General features: G+C 37.8%; 2 protein-coding genes across 4 annotated transcripts in view; both read right to left on the bottom strand.

Moving 5' to 3' along the window:
• The window catches only part of FEZ2 (fasciculation and elongation protein zeta 2), a 32,500-nt gene extending 14,905 nt beyond the window's left edge, over window positions 1-17,595 (bottom strand). For all 3 annotated transcript variants that reach the window (XR_007708064.1, XR_007708065.1, XM_035560749.2), the window contains exons 1-5: window positions 17,275-17,595; window positions 15,604-15,712; window positions 12,748-12,864; window positions 10,851-10,995; window positions 7,135-7,403 (exon numbers count right to left, since the gene is read on the bottom strand). Coding sequence is in view for 1 of the 3 variants with exons in the window: in XM_035560749.2 (XP_035416642.1) it covers window positions 7,135-7,403; window positions 10,851-10,995; window positions 12,748-12,864; window positions 15,604-15,712; window positions 17,275-17,516 (882 nt within the window). In the remaining 2 variants the exon portion in view is untranslated. The remainder of the gene's footprint in view (window positions 1-7,134; window positions 7,404-10,850; window positions 10,996-12,747; window positions 12,865-15,603; window positions 15,713-17,274) is intronic.
• A 6,497-nt stretch (window positions 17,596-24,092) lies between these two features.
• The window catches only part of CRIM1 (cysteine rich transmembrane BMP regulator 1), a 179,666-nt gene continuing 177,336 nt past the window's right edge, over window positions 24,093-26,422 (bottom strand). The window contains exon 17 of the mRNA XM_035558101.2: window positions 24,093-24,351. Coding sequence (XP_035413994.1) covers window positions 24,175-24,351 — 177 coding nt within the window. The 3' untranslated portion in view covers window positions 24,093-24,174. The remainder of the gene's footprint in view (window positions 24,352-26,422) is intronic.

Below are 26,422 nucleotides of genomic sequence, written 5' to 3'. Positions count from 1 at the left end.
CTCGCAGGATCTTGAGTGTTCCCAGCTCTGAGGTTGATCTGTCCTCTGCACAAAGTAAAATAGTCTACACTACAGTTAGGTGAAAATGAACACAGACACCTTTCACCTTCTGACCTTATATACTTCCAACCAAAAGGCACAGAGCAAGCCTAATTAAACATGAGAGCCTGTAATTTGGATTTTTATTTCAATTCTCAGTTTTAATAGTAAAGTACGTTAGCAGATAGTATCAACCCAACTCCATGCTTCTTCTGTTTACTCTTTATTGAAATCTTTCATTCTCATCATCTTTTCAACAAATATAATTCATATTTTTTTTCAGGATTTTTGTATCTGGAGTACAATCAAGACTTCCTTTGAAATTCTTGAAGTAACCCTGTTGCTCTAAGACTTTTATTAACTGAATTTAGGCTACATCCTACTACGCGGCCTATATGAATGTATATTCTTAAAGAGGTCTGCATTTCAAGAGTACTGAAATCACTGGAATTTTTCCTAATAAAAAAGCTTCCTGAAATCTCACTCAAATCAATTTTTAAGAATTTAATTGGAACCTTTTTCTGGGTTAACAGATACGTGGTAGAGGATATAGCAACCTTTAATCTCATTCAATTTGAGAGATGTGATTCTCCATGTAACAGTGACAAAAGACATCGTATACCAGGTCTCCTTTTGTAGCAGCAGCAGCACTTCAGCAAGAGTCAAGTGTAACTTGGGCTTTGGAGAAGAGGTTTACTTTGCAGAAGGACCGTTAATGTCACCAAACCCAGCCACAACCAGTGGGATCACACACCTCATGTCGAAGCATATCCTTTGCCTAAAAGCTGGACAGACTTGCTCCTGTGTAACTTAATGGAGCACACTGTATGGGCTGTGCTGACACCTCACCAGAAACTTCATGCAAACACAGGGCACTTTACTCCTTCCCTACTACTTTAGCATTTTCTCACATCCACCTTGCACAGCAGAGGAAAGTACGCAATGCTTCCAAAGTAATCACCCAAGAGGCAATTTTCAGCTTCTATTCCAGCAAATGTAAACAGGTATCACTAGAGATTTGCATTACTCCTAAAAGTAAGAAAATCAATAGCTAAATATCAGGCTGTTAAATCTGCATATGTCAGAGATGAAAGTAGATAAATCAACTCAGAAATCAGATCTCTTGCTGTCATTTCCAGCCTTCAGAATAAAGCAGTGTTCTACCCTTTACCTACCCAACAAATTACTGCAACATGTTTCACTAGACCAAATACACAGCCCCCGTTCTCCTTCCCCTGTAAACTCTACCTACCAATTTTCCTTTACAATGAAGAAATCAACGATCAAATAATTTGTTTCTTATTTTCCCCAAATCACCTTGTTTTTCTCACCAGTACTTTCCTGGTGTAAGCGTTTATGACAGCACTATTAAAACTCATTCATTGAATTGCTGTGTGAAGGATGACATGTTTTGAAAAGGAAAAAACAATGTCTCAAGCATAGCTTACTGACATGCCCAAGCGTTAAATCTACTGTGACCTGTACATTTTTGACACAGATTCGACAATATAATAAGCAGCAATTCCCACTAATCTGTAACCACACATGAGAAATGTTCAAAATACCTAAAAAATGAAATGAAGATGACTAGCCTGAAATTCCTTCTGGAGATATGATCACAGAAAGAACTGCCAACATTTTGATGCTTTTTATGCAGTTATTTTTTTTTTTCTTCTCCAACTGCACTATCAGATGGGAACTGGTGGCTCTCACTGGAAGTTTCTCTTTAAACTCTACCATCAGTGAAGATGCTGAAAAATTCTAAGTCATTTTTACTCAGGTCTCAAAGACAAAAAGAAGAAAAGAAGACTAAAGTTTTAAAAAGGAAAGTACCTGCCTACCTGTCAGAGTAGTACTACGCAGAAAATACTAAAGGTGGCAAAATGACTGAAGACTCTGAAATAACTGAACATGTCAGGAGCTTTATGCTGTGATTGAATGGGTAGGAACTTCTACTTTGTAAGGCGTACAAGAAATTGTCCACCCTTATGTTTTTTATTCAGCACAACTCCAGACAGTTAACTCCTCCCAACTAGCAGAAAACACCTGAACTTGAGTTTATAATGAAAACCCTGAAAAACCACTCAAATATTCTGAGAGCTGCACTAAACAGAATTAGATTAAACTCAGCCATTCTTGGGCATATAATGATACTTTTTCTCCTTTCTAGTTTGCTGTAGTAAGAAAAAGACACCAGCATTTTAAAAGCAGGGCTGCAGTTTGGTAAAATGACAAAGGAAAAACAAACAAGTGAAAAACACAATAGGTATTACAAGCACAGGAGCTGCAGGCGAAGTTTCATAGCATTACCTAGAAAGCATTTAAAGAAAAAAAGCTCTCTCAATTAACAGACTTTAAACAAATGCCATAAAAAATGGGCTTCCAGGACTAAATCAGGAAAGAGCTGGTATCACACTTTCCTACCTTTCTCCACTGTTTTTCATTTTAAGCTCTTGTTATTTCCATGATTGGCTTTAGGATGCAGGAAAGGAAAACAAAATATATCCCAGCTAACAAGGATATAGTACAAGATAAATCAGGGGAAAAGCACAATCATTGTGATGAACATTATTAGTAAGTTAACTGGAAGCGTTAACCCATTAGTGACATTGTAAATAAATGAATAAGATCCTTATGCTTAGAAAGTTAGGAGGCAGTCCAAGAAAAAAAGGTGAAGAAGTCTGAGAATCAAAAGAGGGACTAGCACAGCTGCATATGTTCACTTCAGGAAAATATATTATATTTAAAATAGCTAAAATTCTGCTGTTCACCTGTATCTTTATTAGTAATGGTGAAGACAGCAACAATAGCAAAAAAAACAAAAACAAACAAACAAACCAAAAAAACCCAGCACAGCCATAACACGACCAGAATTGAGATAATGTAAGGTGATAAAATTCTGTTGGGTTAGTTCTATGCATGTGTTCAAGATCCCCAAAGCAGATGATAAATAGCTGCATCTACGTATGCATTCATGATCTCTTACATATATGCCTTGCTAGAGAAAGAGGCTAAATCCATGATTTAATCTCATGATTCAGGAATGACTTCAGAGCTGTCTAACCTCCTGAACCTATCTGCAAGATACTCCAGCCTTCCAGACGAAGGCTTAATCAGTCACGACTCCTAAGCTGCTGGTCAGTTTGTTGCCTGAATGGACTTTGGACTTCTCACAAAGAAGAAAAAAAAAAATCTCACTTGCCCCTCTTACATAATTACACAAACTATAATGAGTCAGGTATGTGTTAAATAATGCAAAATACCAGCATTTTGTAATGTGTGCTAAATACATAAATGTTACAGTTCTGTAATAGTTAAGTATTATTATGGAATAAATAATAGAAATCTTAGTACTTAGGTGCATGTAACATCTACAGTGATGCCCACTGAAGCTGGGTTGCTGTGCTGTAACCTTCAACATTGAAATAGTCATTGAAAACCTGCCTTTGGCATATGTGCTTTTATATCAGTAATCTGTATTGCATACATTTGGCTGCTTTTAACATCATGCAGTTTTCAATGGCAAAAGGACATACAATATAGTTCATGCATTTTGCAGACGTTACTCAGTTTTTAAACATATCAACTCCGAACATTAGAAGAAAAAAACATTTTTTATTCCATTGTAGACATTACCAAAGTCCTTAATGCTGAAGGCTGAAATGGTGTTTTTAACTTCGTATATATTCTTCTACTGGATATTAGATTTTTACAGACATGCAATATATCTGAAATATGCATTATGCCAAAACAGACTTTTAGTCTGGCGTAACAAATAAATAACAAATAAGGGTTATTATTTCAGTGCATCAGGACAGAACTGTCTCAAGCTGTTGAAGAAAGAAGGAGAGACTGTTGGCTGATCAGAGTCCTGAGGCAGGAAAAGACTACGATGCCAACGTTTTTGCCCTATTTCCTCTGTCTTGGCATTTATCTTCAACTACTGTCAATTTTCAAGATCTCTGCTCCTACCAAAAGTGCAGGCAAAGAATAAGGAAATAGAGGATAGCCCAGCACCTGTTTCTCTCCACCCGAGTTTCCAAACGTGTGGCGGAAGCCATTCTGTATGACATTTGAGATCCCTTCCATGCTGAAGCGCTAAAGGTAGTGAAAACATGGCAGAGAGAAAAAAAAAAAAGGGACAGAGAAAAGTTCAGAAGACTATTAATCAGCATTTATCAAGACTATAGCAGTAAGACAAATGACAAAGACAAGCTCTAAGGTGTATTTCAGCACATTTCTGATTTTTCATTCATCCACTAAGATTTTATTAATAAAAGGCAAGCCTAATAGTATCAGCTATAATGTATATCTACATAAAAACATTAATTACATTTAAACAAATCCTCACACTGCAGACTTTTTATTTTTAAATTTGAGACTTGTGTTTTAAGGTTCGTTGTTTCATTTTTAAATGTACAAAGCAATATTTTTTCAACTTCAATTCATGGTACAAGTTCAGTTCATGGTACAATCTCCTTTATTTTTGTGTTTGAGCAATATACTTCTAAAACTACTGATACCATTTTTTCGAGATTTTAAGCACCTATCAGAAATATTGTTCAGAGGCAATCATTTCAGTTTCTACTTCTTTAAAACATTTTATGCCTTCATGCTTCCTTTTCCACAACTGAAGCAACAATTATTTGTCAACTGTATTCCCTATTTTTTGTCATATGATAAAATACACACAATTGGTTCATAAAACATCCATCTTAATTTCAAGCTCCATTACATAGAATCCAGTTGAAGGAAAATTGATATACAATCCAACCACAATTTTCCTCTTGCACTTTGTAATTTTTTGCTTGCAGAAGAAGACAAGTAAAAAAAGAACAACTTTAATGTTTAAAGTTAAATATAACATTCAGCAACTGGCAAGAATATAAAAAGAAGAAACTGCCAAGCTGTTGACAGAGAGCAGTATGATGTGCACGCTTCAGCACACTTATCTGAATGTGTATCTTTATGAAGAGGGTGAATAAAATGTGCTGGAATACCATATTCATTTGCTTTCTAAAGCACAATGAGGTCAGTAAATAAAGACACAGATGTTACCAAAGCTATCTTAACTCTTCCAAGATATCCTGCTTAGAGTAATTGGTATCTTCAAGACCTGAGTATTTTTAATTACTCCCTAGCTTGCCCTTGTGAAATAAGCCAAAGTTTTGGAAGTATGAGAAAGCAATTTACCCAAAGCCTGTATCAAAAATAATGAACTTTAACCTGTAATTATTAAAATCTAACTAGAGTATCTACAGAAGAATTGATTTTCTCAGAATACAGTAATTTAATCCTATTCCCAAGTACTGTTATTTAAATGAGACTTCATTATAGTTTTAGTGAATGTATTATTAATTTTATTCACAAAAACTCTTCTTCACAAGGTCATCTGAACATACTATTACTTGTATGTGCATTCTTTGCACTTAAAAAAAAAAAATGTTGAAGGAAAGAACCTTGCACCTTTGCTTCTGGATGAAGGTTCCCAAATCTATTTAATAATAGTGGAAGCTGCTTTCAAAAGAACCACACATACTAAGCCTACGGTCTCATTTGGGAGCTAGTTTGCTCAACCCATCTCAGGAAGCAATCGGACATGTACATCTTGAAGCAACCAAACTTGAAAGCGTCTTGTTTCCGGACCACATGCATTTATATTTGAAAGCATCATTCAGGACTCTAAACTTGAAACTAACTAAGGTAATAAATCACTTGACTCAAGTTTCAAAACCAAGTACTTTTCTTTTTTGTTAGAATAACACTTTTTTGCTCTTCCATGACTGAGAACCAAAAAGGAGTACATTTGAACTCTTCAATTTGCTCTTCCAAAATGATGAAAATTCTGTATTGTTTTCCTGACATACACTTTCTTTCTTAGAGTTCCATTAAAACTTAGCTGTATACACAAAGGATGACTTTTTGATTAGAGTCAGTAAAGATTTTCAAATTTACATAAAATGCTCTTAATAGAAGTGATAAAGATTAGTAGAATTCCTTGTGCAGATGCAAGTGTATCAACTAAACATTTTAATTTAGTAAACATTGCCTAGATCTTAATATAATGTTTAATAAAGTCTGTCCACATTGTCTTTCCCTTTCCACAAGTGAAAAAAAAAAAAATACAAAAAGTGATCTACCAGTCCAAGAACAGAATGAATGTCAGGACTGTTTTCTGTCAGGATCTGCCTTTCAGACAAGATCAGAACTATCTTTGGGTTACATTGCAGTTATCTTATTCTCATAAGTTTAGAAATAAATTCTGAAGAAGAATGTTTCATTACAGATGTTTATCACTTAAGTTTGAAAAAGAAACTTTTGAAGCAAAACTGAAGCATTCTTTCTGGGATTTAGCCAAGACCCCCAATACATTAAGCACATTTTCCACATCCTATTGCTTAGAAATCCTAACATCATCATCCCATGTAAAATTACGCTGGACAGATAAGACAGATAAAATTGCATTGACGAGATAATGATCTAATTTCTCATTCTCTACCTCCTATTACTCAAACTCAGTTTGAAAGATGTTTTTGCTTTTGTTGCTATGTTCCGCAAAGAACAAACCAAATTACTTCCTCCATGTACATCTGCATTAAATGTTGGCCTCACGCTGTCTCTCATTGGAGATAACTTTACCACGGGGTTCAGAGGTGCAGGGTAAGACTTATTTTTCTAGCCCCAAATCAACATGATTAATAAATATCTGAGCAGCTACATCAATAACAATACTGATTGTCCTACAAGACTAATAGTAGTACACATATTAAAATTCACTCTAAACCAAAACAGATTAATAAATTTACTTAGTCTGATAATAGAACACAAAGCAGAACATCAAAAGACAACATTTTTTGCAAGAAGGTTATTTTGATTCCAGGTGAATTTGCAAACATCAAAATTCCTTTTCCGAGTATGAGAAGAGTATAGTATAGTATACTAATGCCTTATACAAATTTGAGGAAAAAAAACACCTGTGAATGAATGCATGGAAGAAAGTATACCAGCTATCTTCTTCTAATCTAGGACTAATACTTTTCCATAAAGAAAAACAAGTTATTTTGAATGTATAAGCAGTTATAAAAATATTCTTACTGTTCCAGGCATATGACCTCTTTCTTGTTTCCCATTCTGAGGGCTACCATTTTTCAGCTTCTTTTTCTTCTTTGCCGTCTCTTTGTGCTCTCTCTGTTTATTTTGTACTTCAATGAGGACAGAAATGAAGCTGTTTTTCACTTCTTTCTCAAACTCCAGCTCGTCTCGTAGTGCCAACTGCTGTACCAGTTCCTCAGAATAATCCTTAATAGCAGTCTCAATTTCTTCTAGCAGTTCGTTTAACTCAGCAACAGACAATCTTTTTACTCCTATAAATAGTTCATATAAAAAGCAATCCGTCAAGATCTTAAGCATATGAATATGTTCAGGATTGCATGAAAAAAGCACTCTGAAATTTTTCTAAACAAAAAATTCAGTTCTAAAACTGCATAGAACAAAACAATATTCCTAAAGGAATAAACTCATCACACAGGAAACCGGATTAGCAATACGATTTTTAAACTTTCTGTTTATTTCTGAGAAATTAGAGACAATCTGCAAATAGAAAGGGAATGCCATAGTTAAGGAAGCTGAAGTAAGCACTAAACTTACAATACTAATATCTTTGTTATTATTTTCCATTGGCAGTCACTGTTCAAAATAAAAGATCTCCATATTTTCCTACAGAAAAATCAACAGTTTGACACTGCTGGAATCCTTGGATACAATAATACAGAAACTGTAAACACTCTGTGAGGGAATCTTCTTAGGGATATTGGTAAGGTGTGCAAGCATATTAATAAAAGATCAAACTTTTACAATAAGCTCTTTAGATGCCTTTAGTAGTAAAAAAAAAAAAAAAAAAAAAACAAGAAACCTCCAAATTTTCTTTGTCTGGGGATTGTAATCAAAAGCATGGCCTTGTATCACCTGAAACAAGGGCCTAGATCAAAAGAGGCTGACAGGTTCATTTCAAGCAAAAATAAGTACTAGTGGTTTTGAGAAAGCACGAGTCTGCATTGGTCAAAGCTACACCAGAAGCCTGTAAAATGATGGTTTAGAAACAAAACAAACCCTTGAGCTTTGCATTTTAAAGATACCATTTAGTAACACACTACAGACAGTGAATTAGGACCACGAAGAATCTTCTGAGGCTTGCTTGGGTACTCGCTCCTCCAATTACATATGGCGTACGTAGGGAACTATTAAGTCCCAGATGCTGTGTCAAAGGACATCATTTTCATTGGCATTTGAACAATAGATAGTCCTGGTTAAACTGAAGAGTACAATCTATTTAAAGACACTGCATAGGTGTTTGCAATTATTTGGTTATGTTCAAATTTTATGTTCAAAAAAACTGTTGTAAGGAAAAGCGCTCATGGGCAAGTGTTGAAAAATACAGATAAGCCCAGGAACTACAATAAAGTATAGCTCTCAGAAAAAAAAGCATTAAAAAAGGTAGTAGGTGAAATGTTTTTCTCTCTCTTAAATTACAGCAGGGAAAACTAATTGGAGAAAGCTCCTTTTCCCTTACCAAAGGAGACGCGACAAAACCTGTTAGGGCAATTCTCCGGCAATGAGACATTTTTTGGGGGGGGTAGCTTAAGGCCTTAAACTCTGCTAGAATACTATGACAGTACAGTATGCTAAAGGCTCTAAGTTTCAAGTAGTTTGAACTGTCTACCACCTGTTTAAGCTGTTGCTTAAACTATTCTAAGCATGCAGCGTGCGGGTGATAGCCTCTGTGCCTAACAGCATCTCAGCTGTGTTCGCAGTCATTGCATACCACAGTAGGTCTTTGCAAAAAGTTGGTGCTGTGCTAAGTCAATTATGCTTGTCAGTACTTGCAAATAGCAACATCAACTCAAACATAAGCAGGAGAAAAAAGGTAGATACAGGATTTTCTGGTGTATGGGTGTGCAAAAGACATAATAGGCCCTACAGTCTGTGAAACTGAGAAAAAAAATAATATGACTAAATGTAATATGCATTCAGTACAGAGGACAGATTAAAAACATCGGTTGCACCACTGTTTTATTTCATGAAAAAAAACAGTGAGAACACCAGTGAGTTCCAACACTTAAGAACCAGCTTCACAGCCTAAAAACCAATTGTTCAAAACCCAAAAGAGAGGGACAGATTATTCAACTGTAATCCTGACTTATGATTGATCAGTTGTCATGATCAAAGGCTACAGAGGTGCTACATAGAAATTACTCACCTGATACGGGTGAGTGAAAACAGAATAATTCAAATTCAGTAGACTACCTGGACTAAATCTTAGATTTGTACACTAGGGGACTAATCTGTGTAACCAGAATCGTAACTTTCTATTTTTGGACTGTCTTAATACAAGTCTTTCCCCAAGAAAAGAGCAAATACAAACTTTGATTTCTTTCTCTCAGACCTAAAGAATAACACCTCTGACTTGTCCTACAAAAGACATACTCAGTTTCCAGGAAAAACCTGCAAGATTTTTGGAGATATGCAGACTAATTCTGAAGTGACTTCGCACATAAAAAAGGTAGCAAGAGCTTTCCCTAAAACAGTGATCTGAGAGATGTGAAAACAGATTCTGAGAAACTGATGAAGCAAAGTTAAATTATCTGCCAAAGTAACTCAAGGAATTATTTGGTCAAGGCTGACCTTTAATCCATAAAGATGCAACAGAGAAGATGAGCTCCTGAGGCAAAGCAAAATAAATATGATATGGAATAGAAAGCAAGCTTGATTAACTCCAAACCTAAGGACATATGGAACTGTCAGAAGAGCAGGAAGCCCTGCTGAACAAAATACACTTTGCTTTCACATTCCTAAAATTTATGCGTTAAGACAGCTATGAGTCCAACCATGAAAATGGAATCTCCTCCATAAATCTGAAATGTAGCAGAAACTGTAAGTCATGTCACAGAAGGTCAGCCAGTTTTCTGAATCACTTGTAGAATTTATACTGCTGACCCAGACTACAGGAAAGAGAGCACCAAACTTTTAAAAGGTCACAGAGTAGTAGGATGTGCTAGCAGATGCGTTCCTATCACCTTCTAAAATAGATTTTGACAAATAAGCAGACGAAACAAATTTCCATCATGAAATTGATTAATCACAGGTTTTTTTCGCAAACAAATCCAAATATTACACTTAAGCTATATATGTAATTACTTCTTTTATAAAAGGAAGAGCAGATTATTTCCTCTGTGTAGAAGATAACACAAAGTTTTTTAATTCTTAAGTTTTCTGAAGAGGAATGGAAAGGGTGGAGAGAGAAAGAGTCATGGCTTTAGGTAGGAAAAAAGCAATCGTTTCTTCATTTCAGTGTTACTATGTATCACGGTAAGTTGCAGTGACTGAAACAGTACCATAGAAACACCATTTTCTATTACCTACCACATAGCTTTCAGGAGCTTTAGCTCATCTCCTTAAACACCAATAGCACAGTGGCTTCAAGAAAGCATTTCGTTTCAGAATATAATTTAATAAAGTTTAATAAAAATAATACGCTTCTCACATTATCTATGAAAGGCTCTCATCACAGTGAATCAAGCTTCAGTATATTATAAATGTTATAAAGTTTTATTTTTATCCTAAATTACGAAAAGTCTTCTATTCACGTTCTAATTCTAGTTTCTCCTTTTGGGAGAATTTAAACATTTTGAAAATATTGTTGGATGCAGAAATTTCGTAAGAATGAGTCACTATAGATCAAGTACATGGCAATCTTACCCATTAAAGTATTTTCAATAGACATAAGAACAAAATACTAAATAAACATCACTTACTCTCTTCATAGCTGTTGTTTGTACTGGATCTCTTGAGTGTCTGAATTTCCTGGGAAAGTAAGGAGAGACGATCGGATTGAGTGGGCGTTTCATCATCTTCTGGATCAGGTGATTCCTGCATCATTTCCTCTATTTCTTCAATCACCTTCAAAAAAGAAAATCCTTATGAAAATCCTCACTGCAAGAAGAGAAACAGCCTGCAATTTGAAGCAAATCTATTAAGAGCTTAAGTATTTTTTTACTTTCAATTAGCACAGATGTTGCTGGACAAAACTAATACTGAGACTGGATTCAGAAGAACAAACAAAATCATATTGATATTTCCTCCTCATTCTCTGAGACTATCTTTTCCTGGTGTTTTGGTGATCTCACTACAAGAAGTGTGTTGAAACCATACAGCTATTTCCATACGAAGGTACACAGGGTTCTGCCTAAGAGAACTGAACTGGAATAAGCAAGCTGGACTATCTTTCCAGAGTATTCAGTTGAAGGAAAAACAAAACAAAGTCAATTACATTTTTTTTTTATACCCCCAAATTTCACTATACTTTCTAAGCAAAACTGTTGTGTCCTTTTATGGATGCCTCTTTTACAGAAAATTCAGTGCAAATGGAACAAAGATGACATTAAAAAACATCAAACAAAGCCATCTACTACAAATGGAATTCTCTGTTCTCAGCTCTTTAAAGTCTGAGTATTTTTCTCTCCATCTCCTCCAACATGACAAAATCTTCCTGCTAATCTGGTACTTAGATCAGAATGTAAGAGTCCCATGATATGACTATCAGAAGAAATAGTACTAATATTTCCTCAGAGCCATCCAACCTACATCCTCTTTATTATTTTTTTTCTTTATACTATAGGGCATATTATTTGTTCATTCACATCGGTATTAGTTTATTGTTCTCATAATTGTTTTACCATTAATATGAAATTGCTTCCAGACAAAATGAAAGTGTCAGCCAAAACAAGTTCTGAATAACCTGATAATCTGCTGTGCTTATGTGAAGTTTTATGAACTGATCCATCATAACCTGAAGCTGATTCCCTTCCCTAGGGATAAGATCTGAGCCAGACAGAAAGCATAAGAACAGAAATCCTGCACGTAAAGAACTTATGTTCATTTTTATACTGAAAAGTATGTCTACAGGCTAAATTATTAGCTGAATAAATAACAGATCAAATTCTGCAAGTTTAACGGCTATAGACATTGTTCAGATCCACCTCGCAGTAAAAAAAGAGCCAAGACAGCTCAAGCAATCCCAGCTCTTGTACTCTCAGTAACCATGTTCATGAGAATTCAAAGATAACCACTGAAATAACAAGAACATCCACTCTTGCATTTGCTTACTTAAGCAGGATCTTAGTGGACAGACATTAACCTCACTCAAAAGAGCAATTCTCAAGAGAGCTTAAAACTGTGGATTTGTAACAGAAGCCTTCAGTCACCAAGTAATTCAAATGCTTAGTAGAAAAAGTGTTGATCTGCCCTCACATTAGGCAAAAGCTTCAGAGAATTCTCAGTAACTGCAAAGCCATACGTGGATATGAATGTCCATGCTGTCAGGCTGGAAAACTACAAACATCATAACAATACCACCATTTTGAAAATATTTTGGCTTCTTAATCCATATATTTAGTTTAGTAGTATTTCTGACTAATTCATGATAAGAAGGGTATAAGGATTTCAAAAACCCTGACTATCAACCTCACCTGAAGAACCAGAAGTTTTTCAAATCTGAATGATGTAACAGTATCTCACACATTATTACAACTCTAATAAAAGAACAATTAAGAAGCTTAGCTATTGTAAACAGCAAGGAAGAAGAACAAAAAGATAATTACAGACGAAAAGAAAGTACTACAAGAACAACAGTGTCTTTGCTGAACACTTTACCTGTTCTGCTGTGAACAGTGGTTCGTCATTGATGCAGGAAACAATGATAGAATGCATATCCAACTGTTCCCTCAGCTCTTCGTCATCTGACAGGTCAAGGTTTAAGTTATCATTTACCTAGAAAGCATGAAAATTTGTATTTTTATATAAATCTAACACACATGCACATTTATATGTATAAATATGTGTATACAAATAAAAAAAGGGAATCTAATACTGAGTTTCACACAAACAAAACATATTCCTTGCCCGTAATAATGGAATCAATGATTCTTGCTGTCAAGTACCTGGAAACTGAAGTGCCTTAATAACTGAAATCAAAACTGTAAATGTAGAAAGTTAAAATAGCTGTCACTTTTGAAAGATGAAAAAACCCTCAGCATTTAAAGACCTTGTACACAACGACACACATATGTTTCCAGGGAAAGCTGTCAATCCAATGTAGGTATTTAAATCAGGCAGTTGTCTTAAACGAAGACACAGGTTTCAGTGTGGGGGAGGAAAGCTACATATAATATCTAATATTACACAAATCTGTTATTTTATGTGCTTTTACAGTTCTACTTTTTCACATAATGAAATAAACTTTTTTTTGTTGTTTTAGAAATAGAACATGTTTATTTAAGTCTGCGCCTTAATCAGTCAGGTATATTTTACTCTCCCACTGACATATTACAGCTTATTTACAAAGTGGTTTGTTTTTTCTGCATTTTATCTGTTACTGGATTCCAGCCAAACCAGCCTAGAAAAGCTAAAGTCATCTGAAAACACACACTTTGTATTCCTTCAGACATCAGAAGGAAGTCAGATGTCCAATTTTGTCCAGAATCTGGAATAACAATGCAGTGACAGGGCTCCACTAAGAATCTTTGTTCACCTACCATGTGGATACATTTAAGTTTTGTCATTCTTTAATGTCTGCAGTCCTGAAATGGTTAACAACTATGAGATAGTAAGCAAGGATAACATCATAGCTAGAAGGAGGTCAGTTCCTCCTTCCTGCCATCCCCAGAAACAATACCGTGAAAGACTACTAGAATATATTCTGATAATATAGGCTAATAAACTACCTAAACCAGCCCAAGCTACAGCTGATGCCCAAAGGACCACCCGGCCACTCTCCATGCTTGTTTCTGTCCTCACACTCATACTCATTGTGCTGGCAGTAATGTTTTTTGCAATTGAGGGAAAGATCTGTCTAAAAGTAATCTAACAAATATTCTAAACAAGCAATTGCGCAATCCTGTTCCTTGTACCACTGTACAAGACTTCCACCCAGCTGCTCCTTTCACTGTCAGAGCCATACAAAAATATTCGCAGGTCTGTGATGTCAACCAACAAAGAACTGATGAATCAGCCTCATTCACCTGACGTTTTTTCTTCCTAGAACAGGAAGAGAAATACCTCAAGCACAAGTCCAATGGCATATTATTAATTTCAAATGCATCAAGGAAATGTTGCTTAACTGTTAGCATTCAGTGTAAGGAAGTTAAAACAAGCTACTAGCTGGCCCATACGTGCTGTCATATATCCAGAAATACTGCTGAAACAGACAAGTAGAAAAAAAAAGCGTGCTGAATGCTTCCAAACAGATGGGATTTACACATCAAAAGACATGCCAGGTGGAGTGAAAGCTGAAAAAACTTGAGCTATATTTAATTCATAAACTAAAATTTCCTCTACTGGCAGCATACCTAAGATTCTTTCTAATTCATCAAACCAACTTTACATTCATGTAGTTCCATCATAATTTCCCACAAAATTTACAAAAAATATATTAAATATTTTATATTGTAACTAGTTCCTTATGAAGAAAGCCATCAGTCTTTCAGTCCATCTTTTCAGTCACATAATACAATTACAGCACATGGGGATGCAATTGATTTTAACTTTAAATGTAAGGATCTAATTACTCCGAAACCACTTAGACAATCTGAGCACTCTATTAATAAAAATTAGAATAAACACAAGTCAAAATCAAGAGATGATCATCAGACTCAGAGAAAGACAAAGTGAGTTCCACATTGCCATCTTCCCCTGAAGAACTCCTAAGAGTCAGTTTTCTTCTGATACCCTTTTCACCAGAACAGTAACTACTGCTGTTATAGTAAAATATAGCTGTCGATTTCTAATCAAAATCAAAGCATTAATCTATTCTCACGTTACACACCAAGGTATTTTTACAACATAATTCAACTTCACCACGTTTAAAGATAAACAACTCATTTCCTCAGAAGACCTGAGAGATGAGAACTCTTCCTAGCTTTTCTTACCAAAGTGTTTTAATCCACTTTTAAGAAGATCAGAGGACAAACCCTTCTATAAACATTGCTCGAGCTCTTCTTTCTCTAGAAAACCATTTCACTTGTTAAATAAGAAAAACAAAACAAAGCATTACATTTCAGTGACACCTGGGTTGTCTTTTCTGTTAAAGAATCTACTTCAGTCTCCACCTGACTGCAGAATGAGATCAACTTTGAAAAAGTCCACAATGGATTTACTAAATCAGAATACTCCCTTTTCTCCTCCCTTACCCAGAACACTGTTCAAGATAAAACAGATAGGAGAAAGATGAGAAATCATTCCACATAAATGTTACCTCTCATGCTCTGATCTAATTAACATTGGCCTCTAATAAACATCCATCTAACCCTGTATTATTCCAACCCAAACAGAAGCAAACATACATCAATGACTGTTTGTCTATTATTTTTTTTAAAAACCTCATGTCTAATGTCAAGCAAAATATTTTAAGCTATTTAATAGCAACACTCCTTTATACAAAAGCAAATTGCTTTATTTTCCAGCTGAGTATAAAAGATCCAAGAAGGGGTATTTTTACTGATCAGAACTTACCCCTTTTTCTGAAAGATTCAGCGTTGGCAAGTGCAAAGCTCTGGTGTGGGAAGATTTCCAGTCAACTGGCATTACATTACCATAATTATCAGTCAAGGCATTCCAGATCCTGGAGAGAAGAATAAAAATGAAGATGCAGAACTTAAAACAATAACTGATCAGCAGTAACCGTATCTGTAATGATAATATATTTCAATCAATGACTACTAAACATTCATCTGCAAGTTACTGACAATATTTTTTATCAAGTTCTGAAGTCAAGTGACAATGGTTTTTAATAAACCCCATTTAGTTCTCATTTTAAATGTAAAATTTATGCACAGCAGTAATATAAAGCAAGGTAACAAAGAGACAGCCTCATTGCTAATTATATAACTATACTCAAAATCTTCCTGGGGAGTGGGCAAACCCTCCCCTAAGGAAATTTGATCTCAGCTATAAATTGTTTTCCTAGTGTTGCTCTCGTTTTCCTCGCATTTTGCGATTTAAAATTGGGAATTAGCAGAATAGCAACTAGCTGAATAGCAACATCTGAGCCAAACTTCTATTTTTATGGCTTGCTTTAGCTACTTTTATCATACTTTTTTTCCCTCTCTCTGTTTATCACTGAATAATGAACATGCAGAACTTATGCTAAAATTTTACAGTAATTTTGTTTTATCTAGAACTACTCTCGCTGATCCCAGTCCATCACTCTTGTTCACAGTTGATCTTAATCATGTCTACAGTACACAATGGACTCTAGGCTTGCAAATGCCGTCCTGTTCTGGTACACCAGTTGAGATTTTGAAACTGAGCAGCCCCATCAGAAGGTCATCTCAAGTCAGCTAACAAACCCTGCCTCTAACCCTGCCAACAGCAACACGCTGTTGATGCGTGTTTGGAGCGGTTGCCTAGCTAGGATCACAGGAGGTCAGAGGAATGCCTGAGCCAGAGACAGAAGGGCAGACAGAGTCTCCTGCTGTACAACATCTCTGATTCACAGCTCTGTGTACTTACCTCACTGTTTATACCAGACACCCAGTCATTTGCTGAGTGGCTTTTTTTTTCCCACCCTTTTCTTGGAATGAGACATATAATTTAGTTACCTCAAAGTAACAGAAAAGCTGCAGTGTGACTGTATAATGAAGACAGTGTTTCTAATGATTCTATGATTGTATAATGAAGACAAGCTAACAGTGAAATTTACTATAAAAGAGAATATAAATACTAGTAAAATAAAAACAGGAAGGCAGCAGAGGTCAGAAGTGGTCTATTGCTGGGGGTAGACAGCAATTATCACAGTCGCAACTCGGCGATCCCGTTCTCTATCTGCTTTCCATCCCTCCCCCGTTCAGCCCCCAGCGGTGAAGCAGAGCAGCGGGCGGGCGGCAAGCAGCCGAAGGCACAGCACCGCCAGCCGCTCCGCCTGCCGGAGCGGTCCCGTCTGGGGCGAGGGACACCCACCCACGGGGCCGCAGGCACAGGCGGCTCCAGGACCCAAAGCCAAAGGGCTCCCTCCCAAGGCAGCGGCAAGGCCGGGCCCCGAGGCCAGGACGAGCCGCAGAGCGCCCTGCCCTGCCAGCCCCACGTCCCCGCTGTCCCCTCAGGCCGGGCCGGGCCTCCCCGGGCACCGCCGCTCCCCTCTGTCTGTCCGTCTGTCCGTCTGTCCGTCCCCCCGTCCGCACTCACTCGTCGTCCTGCAGGGCGCTCTGCTCCGTGAGGGGCCGCAGCGGAACGCGGCTCTCGCCGCCGCCGCCGCCAGCCCGGGCCTGCGGGGGCTGGAAGCAGAGGGACAGCCTCGCCCCCAGATCCCCCCCGGCCCAGCCGCTTTTGTCGCGGGCGGCCTCGGGAGCGCCGCCAGCCTGCGGGGGCTGGAAGCCGGAGAAGTCCTGCCAGTCGCCCGGGTCCCGCTGCGAGGCCGCCGCCGCCATCGCGGCACCTGGAGACAACCCCCCCCCCGCCGCCTGCGCGCCCCCGGCCGTGCGCGCTCCCAGCGCCTCCCGCAGCTCCGGGGGCGGGAGGGGGAAGGAGGAGGCGCGTGACGGGACAGGGCTGCCCAACGGCCGCTCCCAACGGTCGCAGGGGGCGGAGCGCCGCGCGCGAGACCCGTTGGCGGCGGAAGGCGGCGTCGCGGGGCAGCGCACGGCACGACCGGCGGCGCTGGGGCCGCCCGTCACCTCCGGCGCGGTGCCCGCTGCACTCCGTGCTGGAGGCGGGGACCTTCGCCCCTAGTAGCCTACCCTGAGGCGGTGTGGGGATAGGGATCCGCCTCCAGGGCAGGTGGCAGCTCCTGCGGGTGCCGGTCGGCGGAAGCGGAGGTGTTTTAAGGGACACTGTCCTACTTTTGTAAAAAAATAAAAATGGCCAGTCGCTGCTTAATTTCATCGTTGGACTTCGGATGTGTAGAATCACAGAATCATTAAGGTTGGAAAAGTGCTCCAAGATCATCTGGTCCAACCATCACCGTATTACCACTATCACCTAACTAAACCATGTCCCAAAGCACCAGGTCCAACCTTTCCTTAAACACCCTCAGGGACGATGACTCCACCACCTCCCTGGGCAACCCATTCCAATGCTTAACCACTCATTCTGAGAAGAAATGTCTCCTCATTTCCAAACTGAACCTCCCCTGGCGCAACTTGAGACCATTCCCTCTAGTCCTATAACTAGTTATCTGCGAGAAGAGGCTGACCCCCAGCTCCCCACAACTAAGTGAGCATCTTCGACTTGTGCAAGCAAAGAGACCGCCCCAGGAAAGCCCTGAGGCTGCAGTAGGTCCCCATGAGCACTGGGAACATTGGAACCTTGTAACTGAAGCACGGGGGGGGCGCTTTTTGGCTATTATGTTTCCCCCAGTTTGGCTGCCTACCCAGCATATAACTTCTGGAGATACTTGTTTTATATTAGCAGAGTCACTCTAGTGCCCACCCTTTGCTATCTTTACATTGTGTCTTTATGAGCAATAGCTTATCATTTTTTTTATTTTTATTTTTATTTTTTAAGTCTACTTCTTTTATATTCCTCTGCAAACTTTTGGTATCCCAAAGTGTATTGTGTTCAGTTCTGGGCCCCTACCAGATGGGTATTGAGTGGCTCAAGCATGTGCAGAGAAGACCAATGAAGCTGGTGAAGGGAGAAGAAAGCAATACTTGTGAGGAAGGAGCAGCTGAGGGAACTGGGGCTGTTCAGTCTGGAGAGGAGAAGGCTATGAGGAGACCTCATCACACTCTACAACTGCCTGAAAGGAGCTTCCACTGAGGAGTGTGTTGGCCTCTTTTAGGTGACAAGGGATGGGATGCGAGGAAGCAGCCTCCAGTCATGCCAGGGGAGGTTTAGATTGGATATCGTGAAGAATTTATTCACAGAAAGGGTAGGATAGGCATCTGAACAGGCTGTCCAGGGACATGGTGGTGTCCCAGCCCTGGAGGTATTCAAGAGCCATGGGGACGTGACAGGGTTTGGTGATAGGACATATTAGGTCAGGTTGATGGTTGAGCTAGATCTTGAAGATCTTTTCCAATGTAGATGATTCAATGATTCGGAGTTTCTCTGCTAACCTTCGTTTGTCTTGAGCCTTAAGTTTTTCATTCTTCCCACCTGATGTTTGAAAAGAGACATGGCAGGCGGAAAAAATAATTCCCTGTTAAGCATTTTTTGTCATTCAGGTAAAGACCTTTGTCTTATCCTGCTCAGTTACAGCTTTTTTAACCTGTCAAGCCCTAGTCTGTATGGGCATTCCAAATACAATCCTTTCTGATGCTGGTAGTAGGGCAAAGGAGGTTAGGACTGCTTAGAGTATTCAAATGTGGCTGCACCATCATTTTACACACTAGCATACAGTTGTTTCATGTTCTGTTCACATGAAAAATCCAAATGTTTGTCAGCGACAGTCTTCCACAGACATAACAGGATGGAACAAAAATGCTAGAACAGTTAACTAGAAAGGGAAATTACTGGAAATTTAGCAGATAGAAATATAAAGGGATGACCAAAAATAACAATCTGTCCTAGTCAAAGTCATTTATGGGCTTTGCAATAACTATAATTACTTGGGCATTTTAGATTATTAAAGCCAGCTTTCTAAGAACATGGACTCATTTTCAAGTAGCAATCAAAACAGTAAATATGATGCTAGTTCTAGGATGTACCACATTTAAACAATGAGGACTTTTTCTGTTCTTTTGGCCTTGACATCAAAAAGATAGAATAGAATAAGAACTACAAACAATGGCAAGATTGGCCAAAAGGTGTGGAACAGCTCTTGGGCTTTTTAGAAAAAAAATGAAGATGCAGGTCTCTCAGTTAATGGGTGGTATGTAAATGATGATCCACTGCTTCTTTGAATGCATAAAGTAAAGGGTATGAAATAAAACCATCAAGGGGGTAGGATCAAAGAAAGAAAATGAGGCCATTCTTTCCACACAGGAAGTAGTTAAGATGAAAAACTCCTTCTCTCAGAAAGATACATACCAGAACTTTACATCAATTCTATTAATTTACAAATTAATAGAAGGAGAAACTAAACAAAACAAAACAAAACAAAAAACCACAACATTATAGGCTAATAAGTAAATGAATAATCTGTGAACCAGGAACTCCTTGAAGTGCCAATTATGATTCCCAAGACCTTTTAATGGCAGGACAAGGGGGGAATGATTTTAGACTAAAAAAGAGAGATTTAGATTAGGGATTAGGAGGAAATTCTTCACTCAGAGTGTGGTGAGGCATTGGAACAGGTTGCCCAGGGAGGTTGTGGATGCCCCACCCCGGAGGTTTCCACCAGTCATAGAATCATTAAGGTTGGAAAAGAACTCCGAGATCATCTGGTCCAACTGTCCCCCTACCACCAATGTCACCCACTAACCCATGCCCCTAAGCAGCAGGTCTAACCTTTCCTTAAATACCCTCAGGGATGGTGACTCCACCTGGGCAACCCGTTCCAATGCCTGACTACTCTTTCTGAGAAGAAATGCCTCCTAATTTCCAACCTAAACCTCCCCTGGTGCAACTTGAGGCCATTCCCTCTAATCCTATGACTAGTTATCTGCGAGAAGAGGCTGACCCCCAGCTCCCCACACCTTCCTTTCAGGTAGCTGTAGAGAGCAATAAGGTCTCCCCTGAGCCTCCTCTTCTCCAGACTAAACAACCCCAGTTCCCTCAGCCGCTACTCAAAGCACTTGTGTTCCAGGCCCTTCACCTTCACCAGCTTCGTAGTCCTTCTCTGGACACACTCCAGAAGGCCTTGACGTCCTTCTTGTACTGAGGGGCCCAAAACTGAACACAGTACTCGAGGTGCGGCCTCACCAGAGCAGAGTACAAGGAGACGATCACCTCCCCATTCCTGCAAGCTACACTATTATTCAAGGCCAGGTTAGATGAGGCCTTGGGCAACCTGATCTAGTGGGAGGTGTCCCTGCCCATGGCAGGGAGGTTGGAAGCAGAGGATCTTTAATGTCCCTTCCAACCAGAGTCATTCTATGATTCTATAGGACCTCTTGTCACAGCACTGTAGGATTGCTTGTGGCTGTCTGTTACAGGTATGACTAGACCAGATGGACTCAGTGTCAGGGCAGAGGCCTAACTGTGTGCTTGATGGATTGTGCTTTACGGAATGCTGAAACTATTTGGAATTCCACGAACCCCTCCAATGCAAAAATTCTTCAGTGCAAACCCCAGAACATTCGGTAACCGCAAACTGCCCTTTACCCACCGTATTTTCTGAACTGTTCTGATATAAGGTCAGCATGACAATCATATGACTTCCTACTCAAAGGGAAAAAAAAAAACACCTCACCATAATATAAAGATATAAACTGTCTCAAACAAATATGAAGATTTAAGAACACGTACATCAGTAGGTTTAAAATTTTTTTATTGTGCTGCCAAGAGCCAAATTACAAGAAACCGCCTTACAGTTAAAAAAGTAAACAAGCAATCTGCTGAACCGCAGTGCACTCCGAGTGCCACGTATGCATCTATTTTTCAGAAAATTATATCTGCATTTCTCTTACAAGAGCACAACAGGAACCAAAGTAAAAGAGTGTAATGGATACAGCACATAGGATAAATCATATCTTTAAAATAATAATAATAAAATAATAATAATAAAAAACATTTTACACCATGTCCTATATCCTGCTAATATTTTCAGAATATGGCCTTGATTGTAAAACAAAAGCAAGCATTTACAATTTCTGGATAAAGACTGCTTACTCTTATGCAAGGAATGGATGTCTTGTCTTGACAAAATCTTTGTAGTAACTGGACAGAAACATCTCTGTTTCAATATCAGATTGAGTATAAAACACTGGGGAGACTACATTTTTTCGTATTGGTGGTTGGAAACTGAAGTTATATAAGCAGAAAAAATGTTGACCCTTAATGATACACCTATTTTTTTCTTTGATGCAAACAGCTAGAACACCTTTTTGATATTCTAAAACAAAAAAATTGTTAATCTTCAGATTAATAAATTAGGTCATTATAATAATAAATTAGTTTTTTTTTCAGTTTTAAAGTTCAGCAACCTCTGACCAAGTATTTACAACAATACTTGAGAGTTCCTTTACAAAAAATACATTTTCTTTTCACATTAAGCATACTGGGTATCTGTGTCTCTTATGACAAGCATTTGTAAAAGAAAAAAGGCAATGCACAAATGGGTAATTAGTATAAAAGTGCCAAGACCTGTTTGGAAAGTTAACATTGTATTATACAGTCAGAGTTATAAATGAGGCAAGCTACAACAAAATTCCAGCTTAATGTGGACAATATTCCAGTAGTTGTTTCAAACAATCGTTTGAAAAAAAAAAAAAAGAAAAAAAAAAAAGAAAGGAAAAAAAAAAAAGAAAATCCAGGAGCTGATGGTGTTATTCTATGGAGCTGATTAGTGCTGCATGTATACTGTCATCAGTGTCTCTAGCCAATGCATTCATTAAAAAGCCTTTTTAAGGCTAAGCAGGAAAAGAAAAATAAGAAACACCCTGAAATGTAGCAAGTAGCAAGAGCAACGCTTACTGCTATAATCGTGCACGTACTGTACACACGCAAACACAAGAGTGCACACACACACGCGCACACAAACACTTTCAAATCAAATCAAACTGTAGGTAGAATGAGATGCTCTTTTCTTGTCTTTTCTAAACTCACAAGCGATTAAGCACTGATATGGAATGCCTGTTTATCTGTTTCTGCTCTGGGTAAAATCTCTCTCAGATAAAAATACATTCAACAAGAAAAAAAATAGAAAAAATATATACTGTATACATAGTATTTTATATATACAGTATATATATGTATAGTGCATATACACATGCATGTATATATACGTATGTATACCTACATGCATTTGTATATACATATATATACACAAACATACAAATACTTTTTGTTGTTTTTAGCATAATTATATTTACATAAATATTCCTATAATGCTAAAGTTTAAAGAAGCATGATCTCCTTTTTTTTTTTTTTCTGAGCTTCAAAAAAGGTGCTTGAGTAATATACAATTAAAATTAAGCAGCTTCCTAGCATGGAAGTAGTTTCTAAATCTGCATACCAGTAAATAAGAACATCAACAGGAAAAAAAAAACAACCTTAAAACAGTCTCTTTTTAACTCTCTTTTAAGCAAGAGCTTTGTCCAACAAAAAATATTTTTCCTTCTCCTGTATGAACAACCAGAGATTGATATAAAATAACAAAACAAAACCATAACAGACAAAACAAACAAACAAAAGCCCCTGGAACTGCATGGTGTTCTTGACTTTTCCTTCCTTCCTTCAATACTGCTGTCAAAAGATCCAGTGCTCATATCAGGAATTACTTAGGCCTCAGTCATTTGCTAACTCTGCCAAAGTCTGGCTAATCTAGCCAATCAGCTTTGAAGAAAACAAAACTAAAACAAAAACAAAAAGCAGCACAAGGTATCATTTTATACATCCTTAATAAACCCACCCTTTATTTTCTGCTATAACCTTTTCCTTGCTATTTCATTAACTACTGCAGCTTCTCATCATATAGAAAAATATTTGCAGCTACACCACACCTGTGATGTGACAAATTCTGTTCTATAACTATATTATTGTAGCAACAGCTGGAAAAAAAAATCAGACCTTTTCATATTTTTTCACCTGGGGTTAGGATTTGCTGCAACAGATGCAATTTCAGAGCAACAAGAAAAGCCACTATCCTGCTGCTCAGCAGTATTCTTTATTCATTTTCTCCTCCAGCCAAGCATGACCAGCTTTTCTTCTCTGAAGCTTCCTTTTACTTTATTGCCTACCCCTAGCCCCTGATTCCCCCTCCCAAAAAACCTCTATAGCTATGTTACAAGCAAATACACCTTAACAAGTTTTAAAACTTTGGTTCTAAGAAAACACTTGGTCAGTTATCTCAAGGGAAAGTGGGAATGCTTTTTCTGGCACATTGCAGGAGTCAGAGCTCATCCCAGTAAGGTCTTAGAGCTGTACATGTAGTCACAAATCCAATACAATCCACTAAGCAAGTGCACAATTCTAGTTTTATTTTAATAGCAGACTTAGTCTCTCTCTCTCTCTTTCTTAAATCCTCAGTAAGGGTGCAATTCTTCAAACTGTTTGATAGAAATTATCTGCCTGTAGGTTGTTCTGTTTTTGCATGCTGTAAAATCCACTGTATCTTGAATCTGGGTCTGCAATTCTTAGCATCCTCTGAGAACTGTCCACCTGGACCATGGTACCTTTCTTGCAGTCCACATATACCAGTTGATTGTTTAGGCAGGAAGGCTGTTAAAACAGAAAGGGAACATTGAATCAGTCAAAAAAAAGTTTGCATTCGACCCATAACTAACAAATGTTTGTGGTCCATAAACACAAGGGGAAATCAAATTGGCAATGAAAACCTGGACTCTTGCTAAGCTTGGTAAAGGTTTATGCCAGGCACAATAGTATACCAACATGCTCTTACAAATCACCATTTTTCATCTTCTCAGTGAAGTTCTGGTATTCTTATATCCCACATGGACTGGTTAAACCATTATCTATTAGTCTACCAACACACAAGGGCTTCAATTTGTTGCCTTGGATGTGCAGGAGGTTGTTTCCAAGACTTTAACAGCCTCTTTATTGCTGATCGTTTTCAAGAATGTTTCGTTCCAGGTTACAAATCCACTAAGATAATGGGAGAGATTTTCTTTTTTTATTTTTTTTTTATTCATGCAATTGAAGTCAGATAGTCTCCCATGTTAAATGTGAGATTGTGAGAGAAGCAATTCTATGGAAACCAGTTGACTCACAGGTGAGAAAACAGTTTACAACAAAACCAGGAATAAGAACACAAAATGAGGCCTCATTTTTACAATATGAAAGGGATATTTTATGTGAAATGAAGGAGCAGCAGACAAGATCTCCCATTGCTAGGCTAAATTTGAGAATGTGTAGCAGAAATGCAAAATCTCTCAGATAACTGTGGAAAAACCTGTCATTCTTGATAGAAAAGACTGTGCTTACGCAGTATGTTCTCTTCAACAATATACCTGTCTTCTAGTGTATCTTATGCATCATCCTTTACAGACCACTTCTTCTAAAATTCTTCAATACAAATTACTCAATCCTGTAGACTATTACGTATCTTAGTATCTATATGTTTAGTTTTAGATTAACATCAAATGTTAATTTATCTTCCTTTTTTTCTTTCTGTTTTCTTAGCATATTTAAACATCTATAAGCTTCAAAACTTCTTTCCTGCAGTCATCGCAGAGAAAGCAGAAAGAAAATCTGATGACAACAGATCAGCTATGGAAGAGAACATACAGCTATAAGGGCACAATGCAGAATGCTCCCCTCTGAAGAAAGGTAGCTTCAATCCAAAAAGTCCTAGGAACCACTGACTGGGGGAATATATTTGCTCAAAAAACTAAATTATTTTATCCCATTAGCATCAGGGGGATGAAAGAAATGAAAAACTACATAATAATGGTTGATGATTTCTCCGTTATTTCTGGAAAAAGTGAAAGATATCATCTGAAATACTATGTCTGGCAAAAAAGGGATGGCTTTGTGGGACTGTGTTGTTATTGGACAGGCTGAACGACAGTGTTCAGTTTGTGGTATTTCTAGTATAAATAAATAACTGTAATAAAAACCTTTATTGGTCTGAAATTCATTGAACTTTTTGTAAATGCTGAACATTACATTAAAATTATCCTTCCTTGAGGACTTGGGTATTTCTGCCTGGTGTAAGGAATTAAAGTTTTCATCTTTTGTGAAAACTTTTTTTTTTCCTCCTTTTTTTTTTTTTTTCATTTCCCTACAGGAAGTACTTTTAAAAGTTTCTCTCAGTGTCATTCCAGTCAAGCGAATCACTTCTTTTATTCGCATGCTGAAGTAACAAGTGGAAGTGGAAACATCGGCCAAATGTAGAATTACTGATTATAGTTCCTCAGTTAATAAGTTGTGATTTTCACTTCAGCTTCAGTCACTTTGTCACATAACACATTTGGGTGGAAAGCAGCCTTTCTGAGAATAAATCCATTAGAGTTAGAAATGAATTTTTAAATGGATTCCTTAAGAAACTCAGAAACTAGCATCATTTACTTGGTTTGAAAGACTGGAAATGGAATAAAGTTGATTTTTCATGCTTTCTGTTTAACTAAAATTGAATTCAACTATATGCTCTGACTGTATTTGCCAACTTTTTGAAAACGATTTTTTTTTTAAATGTTCCTCAGCAGTGAAAGAATAGGGACAATTCGTTTTTTAAAACTACTGTATTATTCTTCTACCTGAAACTGAAGAAAAGATGCTTTCAAGAAAGACACTTCTCTCAAATGTGTTCTAAATGAGAAACAGTAATATA

Source organism: Cygnus atratus, chromosome 3 (genome assembly GCF_013377495.2).
Source record: "Cygnus atratus isolate AKBS03 ecotype Queensland, Australia chromosome 3, CAtr_DNAZoo_HiC_assembly, whole genome shotgun sequence".
NCBI lineage: Eukaryota > Metazoa > Chordata > Aves > Anseriformes > Anatidae > Cygnus > Cygnus atratus.
Note: the sequence above shows the minus strand (reverse complement) of the source record. Positions and strands in the feature narration are given on the sequence as shown.